General features: G+C 39.8%; 1 protein-coding gene across 1 annotated transcript in view; it reads left to right on the forward strand.

The window, feature by feature from the left end:
• Nucleotides 1-26,535, forward strand: part of NYAP2 (neuronal tyrosine-phosphorylated phosphoinositide-3-kinase adaptor 2) — a 296,115-nt gene that overhangs the window by 211,779 nt on the left and 57,801 nt on the right. The window contains exon 4 of the mRNA XM_068966983.1: nucleotides 8,535-8,744. Within this exon, the coding sequence (XP_068823084.1) occupies nucleotides 8,535-8,744 (210 nt within the window). The remainder of the gene's footprint in view (nucleotides 1-8,534; nucleotides 8,745-26,535) is intronic.

Genomic DNA, 26,535 nt, shown 5'->3' on the forward strand with positions numbered 1-26,535 from the left:
TTCAGGGAAACCTCAGTGTCTGGTGGGTAGCAGATCTGGGGGAAAGCCTTGACACCCATACAGGGGGCCGTGTGGCTCCAAGGCAGAAAAGAGGGAAGAATGAATTAGAAGCTGGAGAGACAAAGATAGGCTCAGAGACAACATAAGTAAAAGTGAAAGTGAAGTCACTCAGTCCTGTCCGACTCTTTGCAACCCCATGGACTGTAGCCTACCAGGCTCCTCCATCCATGGAATTTTCCAGACAAAAGTACTGGAGTGGGTTGCCATTAGACAACATAAGCAGCAGAGAAATGGGAAAACTTTGAGAAAGGACTTCAGAGTTAGCAGCGTGAAGAGTGATGGACTGACATCCTATAGAGAATATGTTGGTCATGAAATGATGATTCCTGATCTTTTAACCATATTTATCAGTCTTCAACCAAAACACTGTAAAACGTTTAAGACAATATGTAAAACACACAGTCTGAAAGATCAATGCAATGCATTAATATGTGCTTTTATATAGCAAGATGAGATTTCACTCTAAGAATCAGATGTTTAGATCAATAGTGAACACCCCATGATAGAGGATGAGCAATTTCTCTGTGGTTGACTTCTTGCTACATGCTGGAGTTTAACTGTGATCACTGAAAGAACTTAGTTTCCACATAAAAATGTACGACGGTACCTAAGATTCATTTTGTTTAGGCAAGTTTGTAACTAAAATCAATTTTGTTCTCAATAGGTGTTAAGAAAACACTGAGAGATATGGATATGGATAAACACATCCTTATTCCTCTGAATAGATTTCTTTGGGTTTCAGTGTTTCTTAGTCTAATTGTCTACTTTCCATTTGTCTCTGCTCAACAGCTATTTTAAAGATTTGTTTTTATTTTATGTAGGAAATGAATTTTGTAGGGAGCTGTTCTTGAACATCTATGGCAAACCTGGTTTCAGTTCAGTTCAGTCACTCAGTCGTGTCTGACTCTTTGCAACCCCATCGCAGCACGCCAGGCCTCCCTGTCCATCACCAACTCCCGGAGTTCACTCAAACTCATGTCCATCGAGTCAGTGATGCCATCCAGCCATCTCATCCTCTGTCGTCCCCTTCTCCTCCTGCCTCCAATCCCTCCCAGCATCAGAGTCTTTTCCAATGAGTCAACTCTTTACATGAGGTGGCTAAAGTACTGGAGTTTCAGCTTTAGCATCATTCCTTCCAAAGAAATCCCAGGGCTGATCTCCTTCAGAATGGACTGGTTGGATCTTCTTGCAGTCCAAGGGACTCTCAAGAGTCTTTTCCAGCACCACAGTTCAAAAGCATCAATGCTTCGGCGCTCAGCTTTCTTCACAGTCCAACTCTCACATCCATACATGACCACTGGAAAAACCATAGCCTTGACTAGACGGACCTTTGTTGGCAAAGTAATGTCTCTGCTTTTTAATATGCTATCTAGGTTGGTCATAAGTTTCCTTCCAAGGAGTAAGCGTCTTTTAATTTCATGGCTGCAGTCACCACCTGGTTTACTCCCCAATAAAATGCTCAATAGTACATTTATGATTTTCCTACTGATTTTTCAAATTTGCCTTCTACTTAGATGTGAAGGTACAGGGGCACAAGGCTCAGTAGTATGATTTCTGCAAGTTTTTTGTTCAGGTTCCCCTAAATATACCTGCCAAAGTTCACTAAAGTCTAAACTCTGGGACTTGAAAACAAAGAAAGGAGAAAAGGAAAAAAAAGAACCCTTTTTGTTCCCAAAGCTGTATTGGGCTTTTATTTAGTTGAGGCTTGAGACCAAAGTGACACTTCCCTGGTGCCTGTAAGCGAGTAATTTGAATGAGAACAAAGAAACTGAGACTGGTATAGGGGGAGAAGCTAGACATACATCCTCAGCCTTTCATATTTAAAATAGTGTCCAAACCTGTAGGAACAGTATTGAACCCAATGATAAATTAGAGCATTTTTTTTTTTTAAGTTGGTCAGTTTCAATTCCAGGGGTAGAAGACTCTGTGTGTGTGTGTGTGTGCCCAGGAGGAAGAAAGAGAGGGAGAGAGAGAACAAAAAAATTTAACTGCTTAATCATGGCAGGGGAATAAAACCTAGAAAGTGATAATAAGGCAAACATCCCAACATTAAGTTTGAAATCTGGAAGAGAAAGTGAGGTGAAACAGATGGGTCATTAGGTTCTGAGGCTGTGACATTTGGAAGCCAGTCACATTTTCTTTGAAACTGTGAATAAACAGCTTGGAAATAGTCTAGGATGTTCTTTTCTGATTCTTGTTTTATTCCATTTGACTCAGGGCACAGAAAAGCAATTGTTGGTTAAATTGTCTTGCTGTAATTAATTGCTGGGATGTATTAGTTTGAAAATATTTTTTCTTATATTTGCTTTCAGTATAACTGGGACTTAAGCTTATATATGGGTCCAGGGATCTTTATGGAACTGCCCTCCTGATTTATGTTCTGTCTCATAGAATTATATTTTTGACGAATGTGTATACAACCTCATAGCATCTTGATGCTGGAAGGGACCTCAGTAATGTGGAAATTAGTGAAGACCAAACAAATGAGAACACACAGGGCTATTTATTCAGACTTTGCTGTAGCAAGGCAGTCAGCCACCAGGATTGGCAGAAACTCAATGCAGGGAGAAAGTGAAAAGCTTTATATTGGGAAAAACGGACTGCTTCAGGTATGCCCCCAGTGGAGGCAGTTGGCATAGGCGAGTTGCCGGCAACCTAGCCTAGAAACAGGGTTGTTGTTTCGTTGCTAAGTCCTGTCCTACTTTTTGTGACCCCATGGACTGTAGCCCGCCAGGCTCCTCTCTCCATGGGATTTCCCAGGCAAGAACACTGGAATGGGTTGCCATTTCCTTCTGCAGGGGCTCTTCCTGACCCAGGGATCGAACCCATGTCTTCTGCATTAGCAGGTGGATATTTACCACTGAGCCATCTGGGAAGCCCAGAAGTAGGGTATCTTATGTTATTGTTAGGGGAACATATTTGACTTTCTCTGTTTGGTCCTATGTTAAAAGCAGGGATAAAAACTGGGGAAGCTGACAGTTTGTAATCAAATCCTGTCTGTTTTGGGCCAATTCTTACACAGGTTGCAGTTTGCTAGAGACAGCAGTCCAAAGTCTCTACAAGTCTGACTTATGCATTGCAGGTTAGCTTTCTAGACTGATTACTATAGATGCTTAGCTAGAATTCTATTTTTATATGTGGTCTGGCAAGTTTACATCTGTATCTTCAGTCTTTCAGTGATTATCCAAAACAAACGTAGAAAGAATAAATAAATTCATGAAGGACAAATTGCCACAGGTTTTTTTTTTTTTTTAATGAATGCTATTTTTTATATGTGTGGCCCTGTTTCATTTTAAAAATATTAAAAATGTAGGATATGATTAGATCCTTCAAATTAAGGCAGGGCTGGTCTTATGTTCATTTTGTAGTTAAGCAAAGCAGAGCTCCAAGAGAAAAAAAAACAAGGGCTCAGGGTCATGGGTCACCAGCCATGTGGCCACAGTGGCTAAGGATTCCAGCTAGGCCTCTCAGATCCCTCTCCCAGCTGCTTACTGTATTACAAACTGTTCTATCTCTGCCCCACAGATTCGAATAACAGGGAACCAAAGTATGACATTTGTCTTATCACACTGCTGGAAGATGATGAGTGTTTGAACTTACATGCAAAGAAAACAAAATACTGATTCTCTGAACCTATTCTGTCTCTGTTCATTATACTCTTTCTAAAAGATTCTTTATTTGAATTAAACTTTCAACCTGGCAAATTTTACAGCTTGTGATTGTCAGGTAATTAGATTTTTGAAAATACCGTTAGCTCTGTGCCACTCGAATACGTTTGTATCGCTCACCAGATCCCCTTGTTCCATTAGGAATGTTGTATTTCCTACACACATTGGAAAGATGCCAGAGGATTTAGGAAAACTGCTCCATAAATGAGTTAGTTATATACCCACTGAGCAATATGTTAAGAGCTAGAGTCACCAGTGGAAAAAAAAAGCAAAACTCAACACTCAGATCCTGCCTTTAAAGAACTCGGGGCCTTTTAAGAACAAGTACACAGAAAAAAATGATACAAGACAATGTCAGTACAGAGATGTTATCCACCATGGGCTATATACGGAGTAGGGTGGCTTCAAAGGATGCTTAAACTGGATAAAGATGACTGAGGAAAGAGCTCTCCGATGAAAGGAAAGGATATAAGTGCTTTTCAATGCAGGTGAGGTAGGAGATAGTAGCTATAGAAACCAGCATTGTTTTTGTTAGAGAGGGAGTAGAGAGGAAGAAGCTACAGCTAATTTATTGATGTTTCTTGAATTCAGTGTTTAAGTAGGAAGTGAAAAAGATAAAGAGGCAAACAGTGAGATGGAAAATCATGTGGGTCATAGGGAGCTTAGACATACTTCTGTACCAGGAAGCTTCTGGAAGGATTTTAGCCAGGGATACATTATGAATAGATAGGCATTTTTTTTTTGTTTTTGTATTTTGTCTTTAAATGCTTATCTATATGCACTCCAGAATGACTATCACATCAGCTCTCTGAAATAACATTATTCTGAATGTAGCAAGCTGGTATCACTCTTAAACCATATTTATTTACTACATATGCTCTTTTAAAAATTAGGAAGTGATTATATTTTTTTAAAAATTCCCCATAGGCTATTTTTTTAAAAATTGAAGAGTAGTTTATTTACAATGCTGTGTTAGTTTTAGATGCGCAGCAAAGTCATTCAGTTTTATATATGTATATACATTCTATACATAGAAATTTATATCAGTTCAGCTCAGTCGCTCAGTCGTGTCCGACTCTTTGCAACCCCATGAGTCACAGCACACCAGGCCTCCCTGTCCATCACCAACTCCCAGAGTTCACTCAGACTCACGTCCATCGAGTCAGTGGTGCCATCCAGCTGTCTCATCCTCTGTCGTCCCCTTCTTCTCGTGCCCCCAGTCCCTCCCAGCATCAAAGTCTTTTCCAGTGAGTCAACTCTTCGCATGAGGTGGCCAAAGTATTGGAGTTTCAGCTTTAGCATCATTCCTTCCAAAGAAATCCCAGGGTTGATCTCCTTCAAAATGGACTGGTTGGATCTCCTTGCAGTCCAAGGGACTCTCAAGTCTTCTCCAACACCACAGTTCAAAAGCATCTATTCTTCGGCACTCAACCTTCTTCACAGTCCAGCTCTCACATCCATACATGACCACTGGAAAAACCATAGCCTTGACTAGACGGACCTTAGTCGGCAAAGTAATGTCTCTGCTTTTGAATATGCTATCTAGGTTGGTCATAACTTTCCTTCCAAGGAGTAAGCGTCTTTTAATTTCATGGCTGCAGTCACAATGTGCAGTGATTTTGGAGACCCTCAAAATAAAGTCTGACACTGTTTCCACTGTTTCCCCGTCTATTTCCCATGAAGTGATGGGACAGGATGCCATGATCTTAGTTTTCTGAATGTTGTGCTTTAAGCCAACTTTTTCACTCTCTTCTTTGACTTTCATCAACAGGCTTTTTAGTTCTTCTTCACTTTCTGCCATAAGGGTGGTGTCATCTGCATATCTGAGGTGATTGATGTTTCTCCCCATAATCTTGATTCCAGCTTGTGTTTCTTCCAGCCCAGCGTTTCTCATGATGTACCCTGCATAGAAGTTGAATAAGCAGGGTGACAATATACAGCCTTGACGTACTCCTTTTCCTATTTGGAACCAGTCTGTTGTTCCATGTCCAGTTCTAACTGTTGCTTCCTGACCTGCATACAGATTTCTCAAGAGGCGGGTCAGGTGGTCTGGTATTCCCATCTCTTTCAGAATTGTCCGCAGTTTATTGCGATCCACACAGTCAAAGGCTTTGGAATAGTCAATAAAGCAGAAATAGATGTTTTTCTGGAACTCTCTTGCTTTTTTCATGATCCAGCAGATGTTGGCGATTTAATCTCTGGTTCCTCTGCCTTTTCTAAAACCAGCTTGAACATCAGGAAGTTCATGGTTCACGTGTTGCTGAAGCCTGGCTTGGAGAATTTTGAGCATCACTTTACTAGCATGTGAGATGAGTGCAATTGTGCGGTAGTTTGAGCATTCTTTGGCATTGCCTTTCTTTGGGATTGGAATGAAAACTGACCTTTTCTAGTCCTGTGTCCACTGGTGAGTTTTCCAAATTTGCTGGCATATTGAGTGCAGCTCTTTCACAGCATCATCTTTCAGGATTTGAAATAGCTCTACTGGAATTCCATCACCTCCAGTAGCTTTGTTCACAGTGATGCTTTCTAAGGCCCACTTGACTTCACCTTCCAGGATGTCTGGCTCTAGATGAGTGATCACACCATCGTGATTATCCAGGCCATGAAGATCTTTTTTGTACAGTTCTTCTGTATATTCTTGCCATCTCTTTTTAATATCTTCTGCTTCTGTTAGGTCCATACCATTTCTGTCCTTTATCGAGCCCATCTTTGCATGAAATGTTCCCTTTGTATCTCTAATTTTCTTGAAGACATCTCTACTCTTTCCCATTCTGTTCTTCTCCTCTATTTCTTTGCATTGATCACTGAAGAAGGCTTTCTTATCTCTTCTTGCTATTCTTTGGAACTCTGCATTCAGATGCTTCTATCTTTCCTTTTCTTCATGGCTTTTCACTTCTCTTCTTTTCACAGCTATTTGTAAGGCTTCCCCAGACAGCCATTTTGCTTTTTTGCATTTCTTTTCCATGTATAACTTATATACATATATACATTTATATATGTATATACATTTCTATATATAGAAATACATATGTATAGAAATGTGTATATATATACATATAGAAATATATATGTATAGAAATGTTTATATACATTTTTATGTATAGAAATATCTATATATTATATAGAGATGTATTTCTATATTTGTTGTTGTTTAGTCGTAAAGTCGTGTCTGACTCTTTTGTGACCCCTTGGTGGACTGTAGCTCACCAAGCTCCTCTGCCCATAGGCTTTCCCAGGCAAGAATACTCGAGTGGGTTTCCATGTCCTTCTCCAGGGGAATCTTCCCAACCCAGGGATCAAACCCACGTCTCCTGTATTGGCAGGTTTTTTACCAGTGGACCATCAAGGAAGCCATACATATGTAATATCTATCTATCTATATATTCATATGTATATTCTTTTCAGATTCACTTCCTTTATAGATTATTACAAAATATTGATATTCCCCCTGTGCTATCTGGTACATCCTTGTTGGTATCTATATAATGTATATAATATGTATAATATTATAGTACTATATAGTGTGCATCTGTTAATTCCAAACTATATGTGCTTTTAAATACTAACGTATATGACTTACAGAATGGCTATCACATCTAGTCCCTGAAAAAACACTTGATCAAACTTGCATTTTACACAGATCACTTTGGCAGTATATGGAGCTTATTTTTTGGGAAGTCAAAGACAGAGTCAAGGAGGTAAGTTTGGCAATGATTAGAGATTGAACCAGAACAGCTGAGATAGACATGATAGGAAGAGCAACAGAGGGTAAAACAAGACCTTCACAAATAAAATCTGTAGAATTTGCAGACTGATGGACTGGAGAGTAGCAGTTGAAAAAGAGATCGATAAGTTTCTAACTTGGGTGGCTGGCAGAACAGAAGGAATCATTGGTTTAGTTAGAAATGGTGTCAGCACAGTATGTGAAATGTTAAATTTGTTTTATCTAAGGGACATCCAGATGGAGTCATCCAGTAAGCAGTTGGATGAATACATCTACAGCTCAGGAGAATGGTCCAGCCTTCCCATAAACTATTTAGAAACCACCAGCCTCAAACAATTGCTAGTAGAATCCTGGAAGATGAAATCATAGAAAGAATATATTCTTTCAAGTTGTGACTGTAGTTGTTAGTCAACACAACCCAAATGGAAGGGACACCTGGAGGAAGAGAAGGAAGGAATGACACAGAGAAGCTGTTAGACAACACACCACAGAAAAATGGCCATCAGTGATGCCAGGAGAATTGAAAATATCAGTAAGAGCGTAATACACAGATTAATCTCATTATTGTCTTATTGTAATGATGTAAAGAGAGTGGCTTAAAAGTGTCTTCTAAATTTGCCAACTAAAAGGCACTAGGTGATTTTAGCAAAAGCACTTTGTAGTAGAGCGGCTGGGCTAAATTTATGTCACAGGTGGGTAGCAGAATGAATGGAAGATGAGAATGTAAAGAGAAGGACTGTAAAAGTGCTTTTTATGAAGTTTCCTTGAAGATTTGCACCAGGGAGGAGTTACTGAAGAAAACTCAAGGTTCATTGAGGTTCTCCATTCCAAAGCTATAACTGTTTCTCACTGATGATAACCTGCAAAGCTCGGAAAAATGGGCCCAATGCAATGTGGCCCTGATTTATTTAAATGCTATCATCTCCAACACACCTCAGTTTCCAAAAATACATTAAAATATTTTATAAAGTATGAAATATTTTCTAGAAATTAGAAACACATTAAATATTCTTTAATTTTTAAAGGAATCTGGGGAGGATGTGACTTTTGTTTAAGATACTATAATTCTGGTTAATACGCAGAATCCACAGAGGAGCTGAAGGTTCGGAGCCACAGCACGGAGCCAATACCAAAGTTGGACAGCAAAGAGAGAGGCCATCATGGGGCATCGTCCTCCAGAGAGCCTATCAAAGCTCAGGAATGGGATGGGACCCCTGGACCACCTGTGGTCACCAGCAGACTGGGAAGATGCTCCGTGAGCCCCACATTACTAGCAGGAAACCACAGCTCAGGTAAGAAAGAGAGTAATCCCCCAAATGGTAAGTCCTCATGGCTCTAGAAACTGTTTTTATGCAATTACCCCTTAGAAAATCATAGCCACAGGTATCTCTGTCTCTACTCATAGAGACAGTGTAAGTAGCCCTTCGCACAGAAGGAGGGAACAGTATGTGGTACACTCCAGGGAACATTCTTCACATGGATGATGGAGAAGTGAATGGTGCTTTTCAGAGCTGTACAATGCAGCAACCCTGACAGTTCCAACCATCTGTACTAAATTTCTTAACAAAACAAAACAGAAAAACCCTAAGGGCTCATCTAAAGCAGTTTTCATTTTATAAAGTTGAAGTAAGTTAGAGTTTATGCCTCCTTTGCTTTAAAAAAAGATTTTAGACTATTGGGGAAAATAAATAGGAAGTAACATGGAGAATAAAAATGTAGCAAAGATGATTGGAAGGCAATAGAGAGAGTGTATATTATAAGGCATCTGATGTCATAAGATGAAGACAGTAACTGGTCATTGGGCAAGGTACTATGTTTCCATATAAGTTGAAAGAGTTACAAAATTATAATCTAATACATCTTAAATTCACAAGTTGAAATTAAAATCTGAAATGCAGTTTTGCAATGTTAATTGTTGTTGTTTAGTCGCTAAGTCCTATCTGACTCTCTGCAACCTTGTGGATTGCAGCAATATTAATAAATAAATATTATTAAACAACATTTTAAAAAATACAGCATATATGTGCTTTGAATTGATCGATCGACATGGTGGATTCACAGAGAACTGTCAACTGAAATAAACAACAATCAGGCAGATGCCTGTAGTTTTCAGGTTTCTATTCTTTAAAAGTGTTAGGACTCTGAAAGAAAAGACCAATCCTTTAATGTTCTTTTCAACTCTGATAGTCATCTTAGAAAGCAATTAGCGTGAATTTAGCCTGGGGTCTCTAACTGTCATGCACAAGTTAAAATTGGAACAGGATGAATGATATATGTATTGGGAAAAGGATGCTTCCAGAACATTAGCCTGGCGAGGCAGAACAATAGCTTCCTCTGACTTAAATGTAACTAAAAGCTTTGGTGATATTGCCATATCACATATCATATGGGTCATCAACTTAATAGTATGAGTTCAAATTTCAGAGAAGGAACATGTGAATTTAGTAGAAATCTAAAAATAGATTTTTGATCATAAAATATAAATATCTATAGGTATATGAGAAGATATCTATTCATTTTGTCATGAAGAAGAAAAACATAGGACACAAATGGAATTTTGTAGGATAAAAGCCACTCCCAAAGAAGGTTGACATCACTATTCTATTGGGAATTGTGATTCATTTTAGTTTATTTATTAGTGTATTATTAAGGTATATTTTTGGTTATTTTGTTATTAATATATTATTAGTTGTATTGTTTTTCATTATTTGGTTATTAATATATTAGTGTCAGTAATGTTTTTAATTATTAGTATATTTTTAGTGATTAAGTTTGTGCCACTATCCAAAAAATAAAAAGTATTTGCTCCTGTTGTGACCACAGATATTTTATAAAATCCAGAAGCATTAGCTGAATGTTTATTATGTAACAGCCACTGTTTGAGGATCTGTGAGTACAGTAATGAGTAAGACATCTTCATATTTGGGGCCTCAAAGGCAAGTGCAGGACAGATGAGTGGATCATTCCAATAGAATGTATTGTATACAAATAATATGCAAACCTAGTAGGGAGAAATAAGTTACTTTTTCTTGGGAGGGTATGATTTCAGGGAAAACAATGAGAAGCTTTTGGTGTATAGATGAAATCATCATTGCTTAAAAAGGTAACACTTTGAGCTAGGCTTGAACTATCAGAAACCTGCTCACCAGGAGGACACAGAAGAAATGTCTGCCTTCTAAATGAAAATCTGAAATACTGTAGGATGGACTCTAGCACATTTGCTGTGACGATTTACAGATGGTTTACTGAAGAAACCGCAAAGTAGGTTGGGACCAGGTATCAAGAATCGTGAAGGGCCTTGTGCATTAAGCAGAAATTCTTTCAGTCACAGAGTACCAATTAACAGTGGCTAAAATAACCCTGGCTTCTGTTAAGACCCCATAGCCTGGAGCAGGAGGTAGGTGGTTTCAAGATTCTTCTAACTGTTTAGTGATATCATCGAGGACTGAGAAGCCTCCTGTCCTATAACTCTTCTCTTTTGCTACCCTGGATGGTACGTTTGTGATTACAAGCTGAGGAGATGGTTCTGAGTATCATGTTCCAGCAGACTCTCTTTCTGATCTACTTGGGCAAATCTGGGAAGCATCCTCTAGATCAATCACTGAGTGAAGAGGAAGGGACTTCCATGAGCTTATAGAGGGCCTTTGTTTACCTTACATAAAGAGACCTCTGCTTTATACCTGAAGATGAAATCAATAGTCTGTTTGCAGGGAGGGTAGCATAAGCAGTGGACAGTTATCTGTCCCATTGTGGTTAGGTTTGGCACATTATGTGGTGGACTTTTGTAGTCATTTGTATATTTTTAAGATAAATAAAATATAAATTTAGTTTTCATCATGAAAAGCCCAGTGATAACACCAAGCCTTCAAGTATAGTCAGCATTGTTGCTGAGTCCAAGCTTGTACTGCTCACTGCAGGACAGGTCAATAAATTGAGAGATGAGTTGTTGGGGCAAGGAACAGTAACTTTATGCGTAAAATCATCAGACTCAGAAGATGGTGGACTAGTGTCCCAAAGAATCATCTTCCCCAAGTTAGAATTCTGGCTTTTCTTATTCTGAAAAGAGAGGGAGTGTGGCTGAATGCTGCCAGCTTCCTGGTGCCAGAATCCTTTGTACTTGCAGCTGTCCAGATAGGCCTGGTAATGTATTCCTGCAAACCTCCAGTAAGACAGGTGTTATTTTCTGTTCTGTTACTTTTTACCTTTGTATGAATGGGAAGCTATTATCAGAAACTTGAATATATATTTCAGGCTATAGGCAAACCTGGCTCCCTGGGTGGTGCTAGTTGTAAAGAACCTGCCTGCCAAAGCAAGAGACATAAGAGACCTGGGTCGGATCCCTGGATCAGGAAGATCTCCTGGAGAAGGGAATGGCAACCCACTCCAGTATTCTTGCCTGGAGAATTCCATGGACAGAGGAACCTGGCGGGCTCAGTCCATAGAGTCACAAAGAGTCGGACTTGACTGAAGTGACTTAGCACCGAATATGTTTGCCTCATAGGCAAAATTAGTTTACAAAAGGCACAGAGTTAGCACGACCGAGCACAGACGGCAGAACAGAGCATAGAGCTAAAGGAGTAGGTCCAATAAGGAGCCAGGTTTGCTCTTCTGTGTTACAACATGAGATGTGGAGCAAGGCTAAGGTGGGAAAGCCAGTATCTACATTTTGATGTTGTTAATTTGGAAATGCTCTGAGTGGTCTAACTGAGAAGTTAGCATACAGCTGGAATTGTATGTCTAGAGCTAAAGAGATTTAGTGATGTTAGAGAATGAGACTAGGGCTTTTTGACATGGCTGGTACCGTGAAACTGGATAATTCTAATCTAGGAGGGCAAGAAACTCAGATGAGAAGAGGACTGAAACTGTACCCCGGGGAGTCCAAACGTTTCTAAGTGTGAGCAGAGAAGGAGGAACCTGTGAAACAAATGGAAACAAAACCATCAAATAATACACAAATGAATTTTTACTGAACACAGCATGTTGCATAAAAATGGGTAAACTGTAATGTGTCTTTGACACTCTGACATCATTATTCTACAAGATTCAGAGTGTAAACTGAATTTATAATGTACTTTCACTTCCTTCAACTGAAAACTCCTGAAGCATGTCTTTCAGTTGATGGCACCTAAAAGTCTCCTCTTCTAGGTCCTTAAGCTCTGTTTGTAGAGTGATAAATTGACTACTGACCAGAAGAAATAGCACAAATAGCTTTCGTTTCGCCCACTCTCCATCTTAGATTATGAAGGAAGTAAATAAGGTGGAAGAAAAGATTTTTGTTACAATTTTGATAAAGACATTTTTGTATCCATTTTACAAGAAATGTGAAGTGCAGGGGCAAATATAGAGTTACGTATACAGTGTCTGTGCCAATTAGGGCTTCTTCAGTGATAGTGAAACATATTAGCATGATATAGTGCTTGAAAGGACATTACAAGTATTGAACTTTTAGAAGTCCGTGCATCCCAAATAGTGGGTTAGCCCAAAAGTTCATTTGAGTTTCCATAAGCTGGGAGATCCAACCAGCGCATTCTAAAGGAGCTCAGCCCTGGGTGTTCCTTGGAAGGAATGATGCTGAACCTGAAACTCCAGTACTTTGGCCACCTCATGCGAAGAGTTGACTCATTGGAAAGACTCTGATGCTGGGAGGGATTGGGGGCAGGAGGAGAAGGGAACAACAGAGGATAAGATAGATGGATGGCATCACTGACTCGATGGATGTGAGTTTGAGTGAACTCCAGGAGATGGTGATGGACAAGGGAGGCCTGCGTGCTACAATTCATGGGGTCACAAAGAGTTGGACACGACTGAGTGACTGAACTGAACTGAACTGAACTGAAGCTGTTACAGAACAAACGTTTTGGCCAACCCCATAGATCATTGAAATCCTATCTGTTGAGCCTACTCATATTTCAGTTTTGAGAGAAAAAGTGAAAGTTGCTCAGTCATGTCCAACTCTTTGCTACCCCATAGACTATACAGTCCATGGAATTCTCCAGGCCAGAATACTAAGGAGAATAGGAAAATATTTGTTATGTTGGTAGCTCTAATTTTTCTAAAAAGGAAGGACCTAAAATGTGCCAATTCTATATTAGAAAAGGGTATAGTTCCACTAGAAGGAGAGATTTAGTATTTGAATTATAAAGTTCACTCACCTTTGGGGTTTTAAACGAATGGGACACTTTTTAAAGAATCACCTCCATCAGTGAGATGGCCTTCTGGATGACTGACTAGGTAAATAGCTATGTGAACAGAACATGTTGGACTTGGTATTTTGGAACAGAAGAGAGTGACTCAGTACTTACGCTTTATCCCTCTTCTCCTCACACTTCCTCTTCATTATTGTATCCTTGACCCGGGGCCGCTGGATGAGGAATATTCCTGCACTACGCTAGAACTGCAAGTGATAACCCTCCTCCCTACACAAGGAATCACACAGCTCCACACCTGACACTCGAAAGGAGTGGAAATGCCACCAGTTCCAACTTTAAATCCCCCTTCTCTGTGTCAGTCGACTTTCTGCCTCTGGTTCTTTCTCTCTCTCTCTCACTGACACACACACGTAGATACACACAGACACAGACACACACACACACACACATATGCACACAAAGACACAAACTGCTACTAGTCACAGACTATTTGCTTGAAATGGTTGGTCTTAACAGCTCTTCTGAGGAATAAAGGAAATGCTGAAGTAAAGCAGATGAGAGTGTCAGGAGATCTCAGTTCTAATTATTGGTGCCACTGTTTGCTGTGGCATTCTTTTCAAGTCACTGTTGTTTAGTAAATCAGAAATGCCCCAGAGGGGAGAGTCTTGCAGGTAGTGGAGAACTGGGACCCCAGTGCTCATGAACACAATGAGAACAAGTAGAAATTATACCAATATATATTGTATTAATAGCAATTTTGATTTCAAAAACTAAATCAATCAACAAGTAGTTTCTAAGCTTGTATCCATCTCTGTTATGTTTTTTGGGGGACAAACACATATACTCGTTATAGGGTATATAAAACATAAACATGGTCTCTGCCACTCTAAAACACTACTATGCTTCTTTTTGACACAAAACTATTGAACATAAATTAATTAGATTATAATTGAACATATTATTTTTCTTATTATCTCTACTTTTAAATTCATTCAGAGAACAAAAAATGAGGGCAAGCTAGAAAAAGGATGGAGGGATTATTGGGAGACATTGAGTCTTTAAACAGGATTGTATCGGGTCTTTTGAAAAAGTCATTTATTACTAGCATTAATTGAGTATAAATCTAGAATGAGGACTTTCTACATGGGATGAAGAAGATAAGTAGCACATTGGATTTCCTTGTCCATCACCGTCTCTCAGAACTGGCTCAAACTCATATCTATGGAGTCAATGATGCCATCCAACCATCTCATCCTCTGTTGTCCCCTTCTCCTCCTGCCTTCCATCTTTCCCAGCGTCAGAGTCTCTTCCAGTGAGTCAGCTCGTCTCATTAGGTGGCCAATGAATTGGAATTTCAGCTTCAGCATCAGTCCTTCCCATGAATATTCAGGGTTGATTTCCTTTAGGATTGAATGGTTTGATCTCCATACAGTCCAAGGGACTTTCAAGAGTCTGCGCCAGCATCACAATTCAAAAGCATCAGTTACTTGGTGCTCAGTCTTCTTTATAGTCCAACTCTCACATGCGTATTTTACTAATGGAAAAACTATAGCTTGGATTGGATTAGACGGACCTTTGTCGGCAAAGTGATGTCTCTTCCTTTTTAATATGCTTGTCATAGCGTTCCTTCCTAGGATCAAGTGTCCTTTTCTACTCTACTTCATATTCTAATCGTGTCTTTGAAGACTGGAAAGATCACAAAGATGTGAGTGTTTTAGCCAAAGGCCTAAGAGTATATAGGATATTTGAGAGGATTTGGCAGAATGGGAACCATTTAATATAAGCAACTGAAAACTAGGATTCAAGAAAGGGAACTATATACAATTGAACCCAAGAGTGTAGTCTTTGAAAATTGATGATTATAAGAAAGTTGATTTATAAGAAAGATGCTTTCCTCTTGAAGTTCTGAAACATACTTTACTTGATAACCTGGGATAACTGGTAACTTTGCTAATAAACCTCCAGACAACCATAACTGAAAAATATTTCAGTTATGTGAAAGTCTCATGTGCACAAGTTTCAGTTATTCAGAAAGTCTCATGCGCACAAGTTCAGAGAATGAAAAACACGTGAGAAGCATGCATTGGGCTGCAGGACTGAGGACAGTGGAATAGTATTTATGACAATAATTCCTGGCAAACTATAATAAATCAATGTGGTCTTCCCTCTTTGTTTATGTAAGCCATGCTTTACAGTGATGTTAATAAATTAATATTTTGGTGTTAATAACATGTAACACTGCTATGCTCCAGTTTATCTTTATAGAACAGATAAAGAGAATCTCACCATGTTGATTGTTATGTGGACTAAATTCAGAAATGTATAAGCAGGTCTGGTACAAATCTGACTTGTAATAGCTAAGAGACCATGGTTTATTCTGTTCCTGTTCAATTTTATTAGAAAGATCTCCAATTCTTTTTTTCTAGGACAAAACCTGAGTCTTTCCTTCGGAAAGCTCAGCTCATTGCAAACATAATGTTATCTTGAGTCACACAGAATATAGTTGACTCTAGGACTGCTACTAATACGACCACTACAGTAGGAACACTACCACAACAGCCTGTCTTTCATTTATCTGTGCATTTCTGACGAAGATTATAAGCCAATGCAAAGGCCATTTTTGGATTCTCTTGAGTCTGAATTTCTGAAATTTGGAGAAAGTATCAGGTACAGGCTTTAAAATTCGCTTGCTGTATCAAAAAGTCATCTTAAACTCTCACGGTGTTTCTTTTCTGCTTTGTAGCAATGAATGAAATTTAAATACACAGATTAGCAAGGACATGGGAATCACAAGAAAACCCTGATATACACAAAGCTACACAATTCTTTAATAAATGCTCAACTTGACATTCATTCATCTATTAATTCAGTCATTCATTCCCTTTGTGTATAGTTAACAAACGTTTATTCAGCATCTATTCTGTGATATTCAGGGACTGGGTGCTGCGGGTGCAGGGTGAGTGGGGTAGATCTGATCTCCCCCTTCCAGAGCTCGTGTTCTAACAGGAAAGATGGAGGGTAAAGTTTAACAGATTCTTATAAGTGATATGAGGGGGTAATTCTGGGCACAGTTCAGTTCAGTTCAGACACTCAGTCGTGTCCGACTGTGACCCCACAGACTGCAGCATGCCAGGCTTCCCTGTCCATCACCAACTCCCAGAGCTTGCTCAAACTCATGTCCATTGAGTCAGTGATGCCATCCAACCACCTCATCCTCTGTCATCCCCTTCTCCTCCTGCCTTCAATCTTTCCTAGAATCTGAGTCTTTTCTAGGGTCTTTTCTGGGCACAGTCACATGATTTATTCATCTAAAAAGGAATGTAATTCAGACAGGATTCCTTGAGAAAGTGATATTAAATTTGGTACTAGCATGATGAGTAAGAACTAGGCACATAAGAGGGGATAAAGTGCTCTGTGCAGCTCACTTACTGATGGTTGGATGAAAAAGATTTATTGTTAGAAGCTGATTAGGAATAAACTGTTTAATATGTCTGTGTAATTCCCAAACCTTATACTCTTCTCCATAGTTTTTTATGGCTTGATTCAGCCTTGTAGTTGCAATAACGGTCCCCATCATTCCCCTCTGCCTGAATGCACACTCTTTGCAATGTGCTTTAATAACTCCTTATCAAGTAGTCAGGTCTATTTCTTACCCCTTAAATCTGGGTTATCCTTGTTTCTTGTATTGACCAATAGAGTGAGATAGAGGTGACTTTGTGTCAGTCATGAGCCTCAGCCTCAGGAGGCCATGAATGCTTCCAATCCTACCTCCACCACGAAAACAAGCCTGACTAGCCCATTGGAAAATGGGCTACATATGGAAGAAAGCCAAGAGTCTTCAGCCTTCCACCAGCAAACCCCCAGGGATATGAGAAAGCACAGCATGAAACAGCAGAAACGCTTACCTGACCCAGAGCTGACCAGGGATGCATGAGTGAGCCCAGCCCAGACCAGAAAAACCATCCAACTGATCCATAGCCTCAAGAACAAAACTCAGTGAGTGTCATTTTAAGTCACTGAGTTTATGTACAGTGTGAAATCATGAACTAACTGCAGCTGCCATGGTCTGTTTCAGTTTTGCTGGTTTTCCATCAAATGGAAATATTTAATTACTATTATTTGATTGTAGTATGCTTCTTGAAAACCCAAAAGTCACAGAAAAAAATGAAAACCCACCCACCTTTTGCTTTACCATTCCACTTTTCAAAGCATCATTTTTCATAAGTATATTTATTTATTTTAATTGATTGATGATTGCTTTACAATATTGGTTTGATTTGTCATGCATCAACATGAATTAACCATAGGTATACCTATATCCCCTACTTCTTAAATTTCTCTCCCACCTCCCACCTTTTCCCACCCCTCTAGGTTGTCACAGAGCCCCAGTTTGAGTTCCCTGAGTCACACAGCAGATTCCCATTGGCTATCTATTTTACATATGGTAGTGCATATGCTTACATGCTACTCTCTCCATTCATCTCACCCTCTCCTTGCTGTCTCTAGCCCTTTCAAAGCATGATTTTTAACTGTCAAGGTTGCATCACTGTTTGGGGCCTGTCTATAGATAGAAACTGTCATTTCTATTATTTTCATTGTTATTATGCAACAGGAACCACAAACCAATCGGGTAGCATTCAACCCTCATGGTGATTCGGGCTTCGCTGTAGGATATTGACTAACTTCCTGTTTGGCTCTGTATGAGCCGCAGGCAGCTGTAGGCTTCAGCGTCTATGACCCTCAAGGCTGCCATTCTGTACTGTCAGCTCAGGCAGCAGAGCTCCGTTCCCCACATCTGCTCTTCTTCCCAGTTCTAATTGGATGCCGGGTTATTTCCTCAGGGAACACTGGCCAAATCTGGTTGCTAGGCTCTGCTGGCTAATTTCACACTCCAGAGTTTAACGCTCCCTCTCTGAATTCTAATAGTAAACACATAACAGAATTCTCACGCGGAGAGTCTTTGGAGAGTATAAGTCATATTCCCAGTCGTCCCACTTTCACTTCTCTGTGGAAAACTGTGACTTCTGGCTGCTAGAATTTGTGTTTTCCAGAGTAATGGTTTTATTTGTCTTTCTCCTGATACTGGTGATACAGCTTTGAGAAATAACCTGGACAGGAGAAGTTGGTCTTAACTATTGTAAACAACTCAAAAGTGTCTTTTTGGGGTTCGAATGTGCAGTGGGCTAATTACAAAATGATAGAAGGTGATTACACTCACATTCCAAGGCCAAAAGCTAAACCACAGAAGCAGAATTTGCAAAGGAGGTGATGGAAGTGAGTGTCCTTAACTGAACTCCTTTCTCTAACCTAGGAAAAGGGCTAGAGGCTGGGAGGCTAGAAACCAGCTGTTAGAGACTTTGAGATAGAGTGTGTGTGTGTGTGTGTGTGTGTGTGTGTGTGTGTGTGTGTGTGTGTGTGTGTGAGAGAGAGAGAGAGAGAGAGAGAGAGAGAAAGAAAGAGAGAGAGAGAGAGGCAGAGACATAGAGGGAGAGAGAGAGAGATGAATCTCCATTTCTTATAGATGAGGGATGATAAAATTGTCTCCTCCAGTGAAAAATCAAGTGACTTTCATGGGACCACCTGGAAAACTTGTTATTTTTTTCCAGTCATTGAAGGGATGCCATTAAAGAAAAAAAAAGTACAAGAGGTTAGCTGAATAGCCTATGACCACAGAGCAGACAGCTTCCTAGCAAGTAACTCTTCAGCTACTGCTGATGGGTTAAAGATGCATGCAAAGTGTGTTTTCTGTGGACCAGATTAAGCCATGGAGAGAAACCCATAGAGGTTGTTTAGGTCATGTGACTAGCCAGAGTGGCAAGGCCTCTGCAGGTCATGGCTCAAGGCCCATACATAGGATGCCCACTGGGCAAACAGATCTCAGGTGAGAGATGGCCAGTCATGTGGGCCTTTCAGGGTGCACTTGAAAGCACCCCATGAAGAGTATTCTCCTCTCTTTCCTTCCCTGCTACACCACAGTGTGAGGCACACCAGCTCATGCTAACACCAGGCAAGAAGGCTTTTCTTATCATTTCACCTCCCCTCTTTCCTCCTACCTCAATCCTTGTGAAGGCAGACATAATGAGGATGAAGTTGGGGGCACTGGGGTTAGAACATTGTCAGGCAAAATGACAGTGTGTGCCTGAGCTGACCAGAATGGACCAGGAGAGAAGCATCTACTTGAAACAAAGTTCAAACTGTAATTAATGTAAGGATCTAGGCATTTAAATGATTATTTCAATAAGACTTTTGTGACTTGAAGAAACCAAAGGATTTTAAGGTTCTTTATGTTAACAGCTAAATGAAAAAGTTAAAAAAAGAAAAACAGAATCAGATGTAATTACAGAATTTTCTCTAAGATTATTGCAGATTCCATTTAGCCAAAGTTATGAAATTTCAGTTTATCACCTTTGTTGATTATCTGTGACCCATTTAAAACAATGGATTTCTCTGGTGGTTCAGATGATAAAGAATCTGCCGGTAATGCAGGAGACGTGGGTTTGATCCCTGAGTCAAGAAGATACCCCGGAGTAGGAAATGGCAACCCGCTCGACTATTCTTGCTGGAGAATTCCATGGAAAGAGGAGCCTGTCAGGCTACAGTCCATGGGGTCAGAAAGAGTCAGACACAGTTCAGTTCAGTTCAGTCGCTCAGTTGTGTCCGACTCTTTGTGACCCCATGAACTGCAGCACGCCAGGCCACCCTGTCCATCACCAACTCCCGAGTTTACCCAAACTCATGTCCATTGAGTCCGTGATGCCATCCAACCATCTCATCCATTGTCCTCCCCTTCTCCTCCTGCCCTCAATCTTTCCCAGCATCAGGTTCTTTGCAAATGAGTCATTTCTTCACATCAGGTGGCCAAAGTACTGGAGTTTCAGCTTCAACATCAGTCCTTCCACTGAACACCCAGAACTGATCACCTTTAGGATGGACTGGTTGGATCTCCTTGCAGTCGAAGGGACTCTCAAGAGTCTTCTTCAACACCACAGTTCAAAAGCATCAATTCTTCGGTGCTCAGCCTTCTTTATAGTCTGACTCTCACATCCATACATGACCACTGGAAAAACCATAGCCTTGACTAGACAGACTTTTGTTGGCAAAGTTGTGTCTCTGCTTTTTAATATGCTGTCTAGGTAGGTCATAACTTTCCTTCCAAGGAGTAAGCGTCTTTTAATTTCATGGCTGCAATCACCATCTGCAGTGATTTTGGAGCCCAGAAAAATAATGTCAGCCACTGTTTCCACTGTTTCCCCATCTATTTGCCATGAAGTGATTGGACCGGATGCCATGGTCTTCATTTTCTGAATGTTGAGCTTTAAGCCAGCTTTTTCACTCTCCTCTTTCACTTTCATCAAGAGGCTCTGTAGTTCTTCTTCACCACTTTCTGCCATAAGGGTGGTATCATCTGCATATCTGAGGTTATTGATATTTCTCATCGCAATCTTGATTCCAGCTTGTACTTCCTCCAGTCCAGCATTTTGCACGATGTACTCTGCTATAAGTTAAATAAGCAGAGTGACAATATACAGCCTTGACATACTCCTTTTCCTATTTGGAACCAGTCTGTTGTTCCATGTCCAGTTCTAACTGTTGCTTCCTGACCTGCATCCAGGTTTCTCAAGAGGCAGGTCAGGTGGTCTTGTATTCCCATCTCTTTCAGAATTGTCCACAGTTTATTGTAATCCACACAGTCAAAGGCTTTGGAATAGTCAATAAAGCAGAAATAGATGTTTTTCTGGAACTCTCTTACTTTTTCCATGATCCAGTGGATGTTGGCAATTTGATCTCTGGTTCCTCTGCCTTTTCTAAAACCAGCTTGAACATCTGGAAGGTTACAGTTCACATGTTGCTGAAGCCTGGCTTGGAGAATTTTAAGCATTACTTTACTAACATATGAGATAAGTGCAATTGTGCGGTAGTTTGAGCATTCTTTGACATTGCTTTCTTTGGGATTGGAATGAAAACTGACCTTTTCCAGTCCTGTGTCCACTGGTGAGTTGTCCAAATTTGCTGGCATATTGAGTGCAGCACTTTCACAGCATCATCTTTCAGGATTTGAAGTAGCTCAACTGGAATGCCATCACCTCCACTAGCTTTGTTCTCAGTGATGCTTTCTAAGGCCCACTTGACTTCACCTTCCTGGATATCTGGCTCTAGGTGAGTGATCACACCATTGTGATTATCTGGGTCATGAAGATCTTTTTTGTACAGTTCTTCTGTGTATTCTTGCCACCTCTTCTTAATATCTTCTGCTTCTGTCAGGTCCCTACCATTTCTGTCAGGTCCCTACCATTTCTGTCCTTTATCGAGCCCATCTTTTCATGAAATGTTCCCTTGGTATCTCTAATTTTTTTAAAGAGGTCTCTAGTCTTTCCCATTCTATTGTTTTCCTCTATTTCTTTGCATTGATCACAACTGAATGATTAACACACATTTAAAATAGTGTTTTTATTTATATACCATGTGTTAACTTCTAAAATAAATGCTATTTCATTTGATCTTCACAAACACCCATACATCTACAGATTAGTGTTATGATCCAAGTTATTTAGGTGACCAAACTGCAGCTCAGGAGAAATCAATTAAATAGCCCAGACTCATCGGTAAGTAGTAGATTCAAATCAAGAATGGGATTTCAAGTTTCTGAATCATAGTACAGCTCCATTCCCATGACTGAATTAGGTTGTTTCCCCATATCCACCTCCATGTTCATAAATTCATTTATTTATCTATGCATTCATTTATTCTTCTATTTTTCCAATATAAAGTTCCCAGGCACTGAGCATGAGCCAGTGAGGGAGACCGCTATTAATCACAAAAGTTAAATATGTAATTACGATCTGTGACAGAAGTCACCAAGGAAAGTGACACCACACTCCCTCTGAAGTCACAGGGCCTCCTAGTCCCTGGGGAGCTGAGATCTAGCATAATTTAGGAGAAAAACTAATCCAGGGAGAGGACCCAGGAGGTGTAACAACTCTGGAACTTGGGGGCATGTGTGAGAGAGTGGCCAAGGGCAGCTGCCTGACGGTGTGAGGCTGAGCTGACCACGTCAGTGATTCAAGTCTTACCGAAAAGTTCCAGGAAGCCGTTTATGGATTTTAAACTCCTGGGATTACAAACTCAGGGATCAGGGTTACAAAGTCAGCTAATATATTTTCATCCTAAACCAAGGGGAACCAAATTATGAAGATAAATACGATGCCCCAAACAACCTACCTTATCGATTCAAGTAAGTGTTTTCTCTTCTCTCTAGCCCGTGAAATCTCTTGTTATTCTGACTAACTCGGAGTTGTTCATAACTGTTTGTTTTGCTATATCTAAACACTAACTCTCAAGCACCTGCGCCACTGTGTCATGGGGCTCAAAAACATTTTTTTTTTTGCTAATAAAATAGCAGCATGATCTGTCCTTGTCTTTCTTTGGTTCAGCCATTTACTCACCCAGCCGGCTTGTGAGAATACCTGTTTTTGAACAGTACCCTATAAGGTGGGGTTAAGTGACCTCTGCCTTCAAGGAGCCTATGCTAGCCTATGATGGTGCTTGAGTTTTTACGAGAGGGCATCACTGTCCCAGATTTAGAATGAAAGGACCCTGGACTTTGTTTTTCAGTGGTTTGTAAAGATTTCCCTAAAGTACTTACATTCTTTTTCTCATTTTTTTCCTAGCAAGATGACTTGTTAAAGCTATAAGGCAATGGCACCCCCACTTCAGTACTCTTGCCTGGAAAATCCCATGGACGGAGGAGCTTGGTAGGCTGCAGTCCATGGGGTTGCTACGAGTCGGACACGACTGAGCGACTTCACTTCACTTCACTTATATTCTTTTTCTAATTTTTTTTCTAGCAAGATGACTTGTTAAAGCTATGGGAACAGTTCTGGAGTCAAGTAATTTGATGATATTAACTGGTGTGTGTGTGTGTGTGTGTGTGTGTGTGTGTGTCTATCTATAGCTACTTATAGATTTTAAACGAGTTTTATGTGGTCTGATTTGCAGTCAGCTAGCTTATTATTATATTTTGTACATAACCGTGTGACTACACACACATATACACACATAAAGTTCCCTTAAACCTGATTTCTAATAAACGCCATGCATAGACCGTGGCAATGCATATCATAGAGATACCTAGGGAGCTGCTAGAAAAAATCCCATTTGATAGTAGTTCACTCTTGTTAGAGAAATTCTGAATTTCTACCTACTCTCTGTTTGATTCTCTTGGGGAAAAAATGTCATTTATCTGGCATAATTCAGAGAATGCAGAAGGTACCTTCACCTTACTCGCCCCTCAGCAGGTTAACCCTGTTTGAGCATCATGATGACACTATGCTTGAGTTCTGACTGCAGCGCCAGCTCCTGGGGTCTTTCACTGCAGGAAACCTGCCCCACCCTGTGCCCCCTTGGGGAGAAATGGCTCTGACATCGCTCCTGGTTGACAGTTGGCTTTCTCTGGAAAAGCGCTGTGGGCACAGCACACCACCAGTTTTCACAAAGCATGTTCTTTCTGCATCTGTGAAATGCCTTAAGAGACGTGACAGAAAAGAAGGTTCTGTCTGACTTATGCTGGTAGTGTGCAGAAACTAGTTCGGGGAGCTTGTAGGCACACCGGAATACGTAGCAAACTGCGTTTGCACTGCCATCTCCTGTCCAAGTCAGGCATTGCAGTTTTCCCCATCATGAGTTTTTTTTCAAGTTACATTCAACTATAATATGGCCAATACAATTTTTTGCCTCTTTCTTTAGAGTCTTGGGAAAGATGAAGCAATGGAAGAACACGTTTTCTCAGAACTTGGATAGATACACAAAGAAGTCATCTTTCTTTAAAATATGGTTTAATGCTTCCTTTAATAAATACTGCATGAGTCCTTATCAGGGATTAGTTTTCCTGTTGCTCAGGTGGAAAATGAGATGGGCATGGCTCCTGTCCTCACAAAGCATTCAGTTTAGTAGAAAAGGAGATGGAAGGAGCGAGAAGGAACAAGTGTGCAGGCAGAGTGAGCAGCATGATTAAAATTCGAGAGTAAGGGGACACATGGCCTTTAGGAGAATTTAATGCAATGTGATAGTGCAAGGTTGCAGGTGAGGCTGGCTATGTAAGCTGAGCCATGTGTACCATTCAGAGGAAGCAGTTTAGACTTCTTTATATTATAAGCAGAGGAACTGAAAGATCATATGTGCTTTAAACAATAAAATAAAAACAGCTAACATTTACTGAGACTTTATGACATGTTGGCCACTATGGTGAAATCTGCAATTGTTATATTATTTAATTCCTAAAATAATGTTCTGAAGCAGCTACCTTTATTTCTCCCATTTTACCTGTGAACAAATGGAAGCTTAGCGATGTCAAGCAAATTGTCCATAGTCATTCAGCTAGTCAGTGATGAGAGCTTAGCGTCACTGGTAATACATCTTTCCCAAGAGCTCCAGCAGAAGTATGAAGGCAACTCTCATTGGCTGCCTTGGGTCACATGTTCAATCCTGAGCCAGTCAGTGAAGCAAGGTGATAGAATGATTGATTGGACAGGGAAGAATCAGGTGGCCACTTCTGGAGCTGAAGTTGAGGTCAGCCCCTAATAGGGAACCATGAAATTTGAGATTACTGATGGTTGTATTCTGCAAAGGGAATTCATACTATTCCAGAAGAAAGAATAAGTTGATTCTAGATAGGTGAAAATGACAGATGACCTTCATACCTCCTCAATTTTATTTTTAAATACTTATTTTTTTTTAATGTTTAACCATTTACTGCCAAAGCTTTCACCAACAATTTTACAAATGTTAGCACATAGCACACTTGAATTATGCATAATCCTACCAACACTGATACAGAAATTAAGCACAGAAGTTTTTCAGTTCTTCTGGATCTCTCCATGTATAGGTGTTATTAAACTTTGTTTTACAGTAACTATCTAAATAAATAAGTAATAAAGCATGAAAAGCAAACCAAAAGGAGGAGTAAAAGAAGTGACTTTAGTAAACTAACTCGCCATCAATCAAGAGTATTTTTGAGGTCATTTCAATGATTCCAACAGATTTAATTTATGAACATCCAAGAATCAGTGAACCTTGGCAAGTGCTTCTTATTATAAGTGATGAAAAAGCACCCTGAGAATTTAGATGACTTCCCTCAGGTCTCACAGGATGGTAATAGCATTTCTTAGACATTGCTGTCGAGATTTTTCTAGGGCAGCATTTTACAACTAGTGATTCCCAAATCCTCTGGAGTTTTCAAAGGTTTTCCCATGTTTCTTGTGCTTCAACATGATATTTTCCACTGTTTCAAATTTTTGTTTTTCAAATACTCAAATGAATGATTAATTGGGTAAAAAATGACCCTTTTAAGAGAACTCTTTGAGGGTTCAGAGTCCATAGGAAACAACAGTGCTTAAAGTCTTCATTCTCAGAACCCTTTACATTCTTCAAAGTTATTGAGAACCCCAAGGAGCTTTTCTTTATCTGGGTTAGGTCTACTATTTCTCATGCTAGAAATTAAAATTGAGAATTAAAAATTATCTGTTCATTCAAATAGTAAACCCATTACACATTAACATAAACTTTTTTTCTCATGAAAAGTGATACTGTTTTCCAAAATTGTAACAGATGTTTAGAAGATTGGCAGTTTTTACATTTTTACAAATCTCTCTGGTGTCTGACTCAGTAGAACATAGGATTTCATCTGTGTTGGATTCAGTCTGTTGTGATATGTTGCTTTCGTTAGAAGGTATCCAGGGAATCTAGACTTAAACGTATGTGAAAGAGGAGGGATATTTTAATAGCATTTTCATATAATTGTGGCTATTCTTCTTTAATGATTTCCCCAAATTCACAAACAACAGTTTGGTTAAGGTTATCTACATATCAATAAACGTATTATGCTGTTACATTAAAATACCTTGGTCTATCTTAGACTTGAGTGTATCTTTATTGGTGA

This window comes from Capricornis sumatraensis, chromosome 3 (genome assembly GCF_032405125.1).
Source record: "Capricornis sumatraensis isolate serow.1 chromosome 3, serow.2, whole genome shotgun sequence".
Lineage (NCBI taxonomy): Eukaryota > Metazoa > Chordata > Mammalia > Artiodactyla > Bovidae > Capricornis > Capricornis sumatraensis.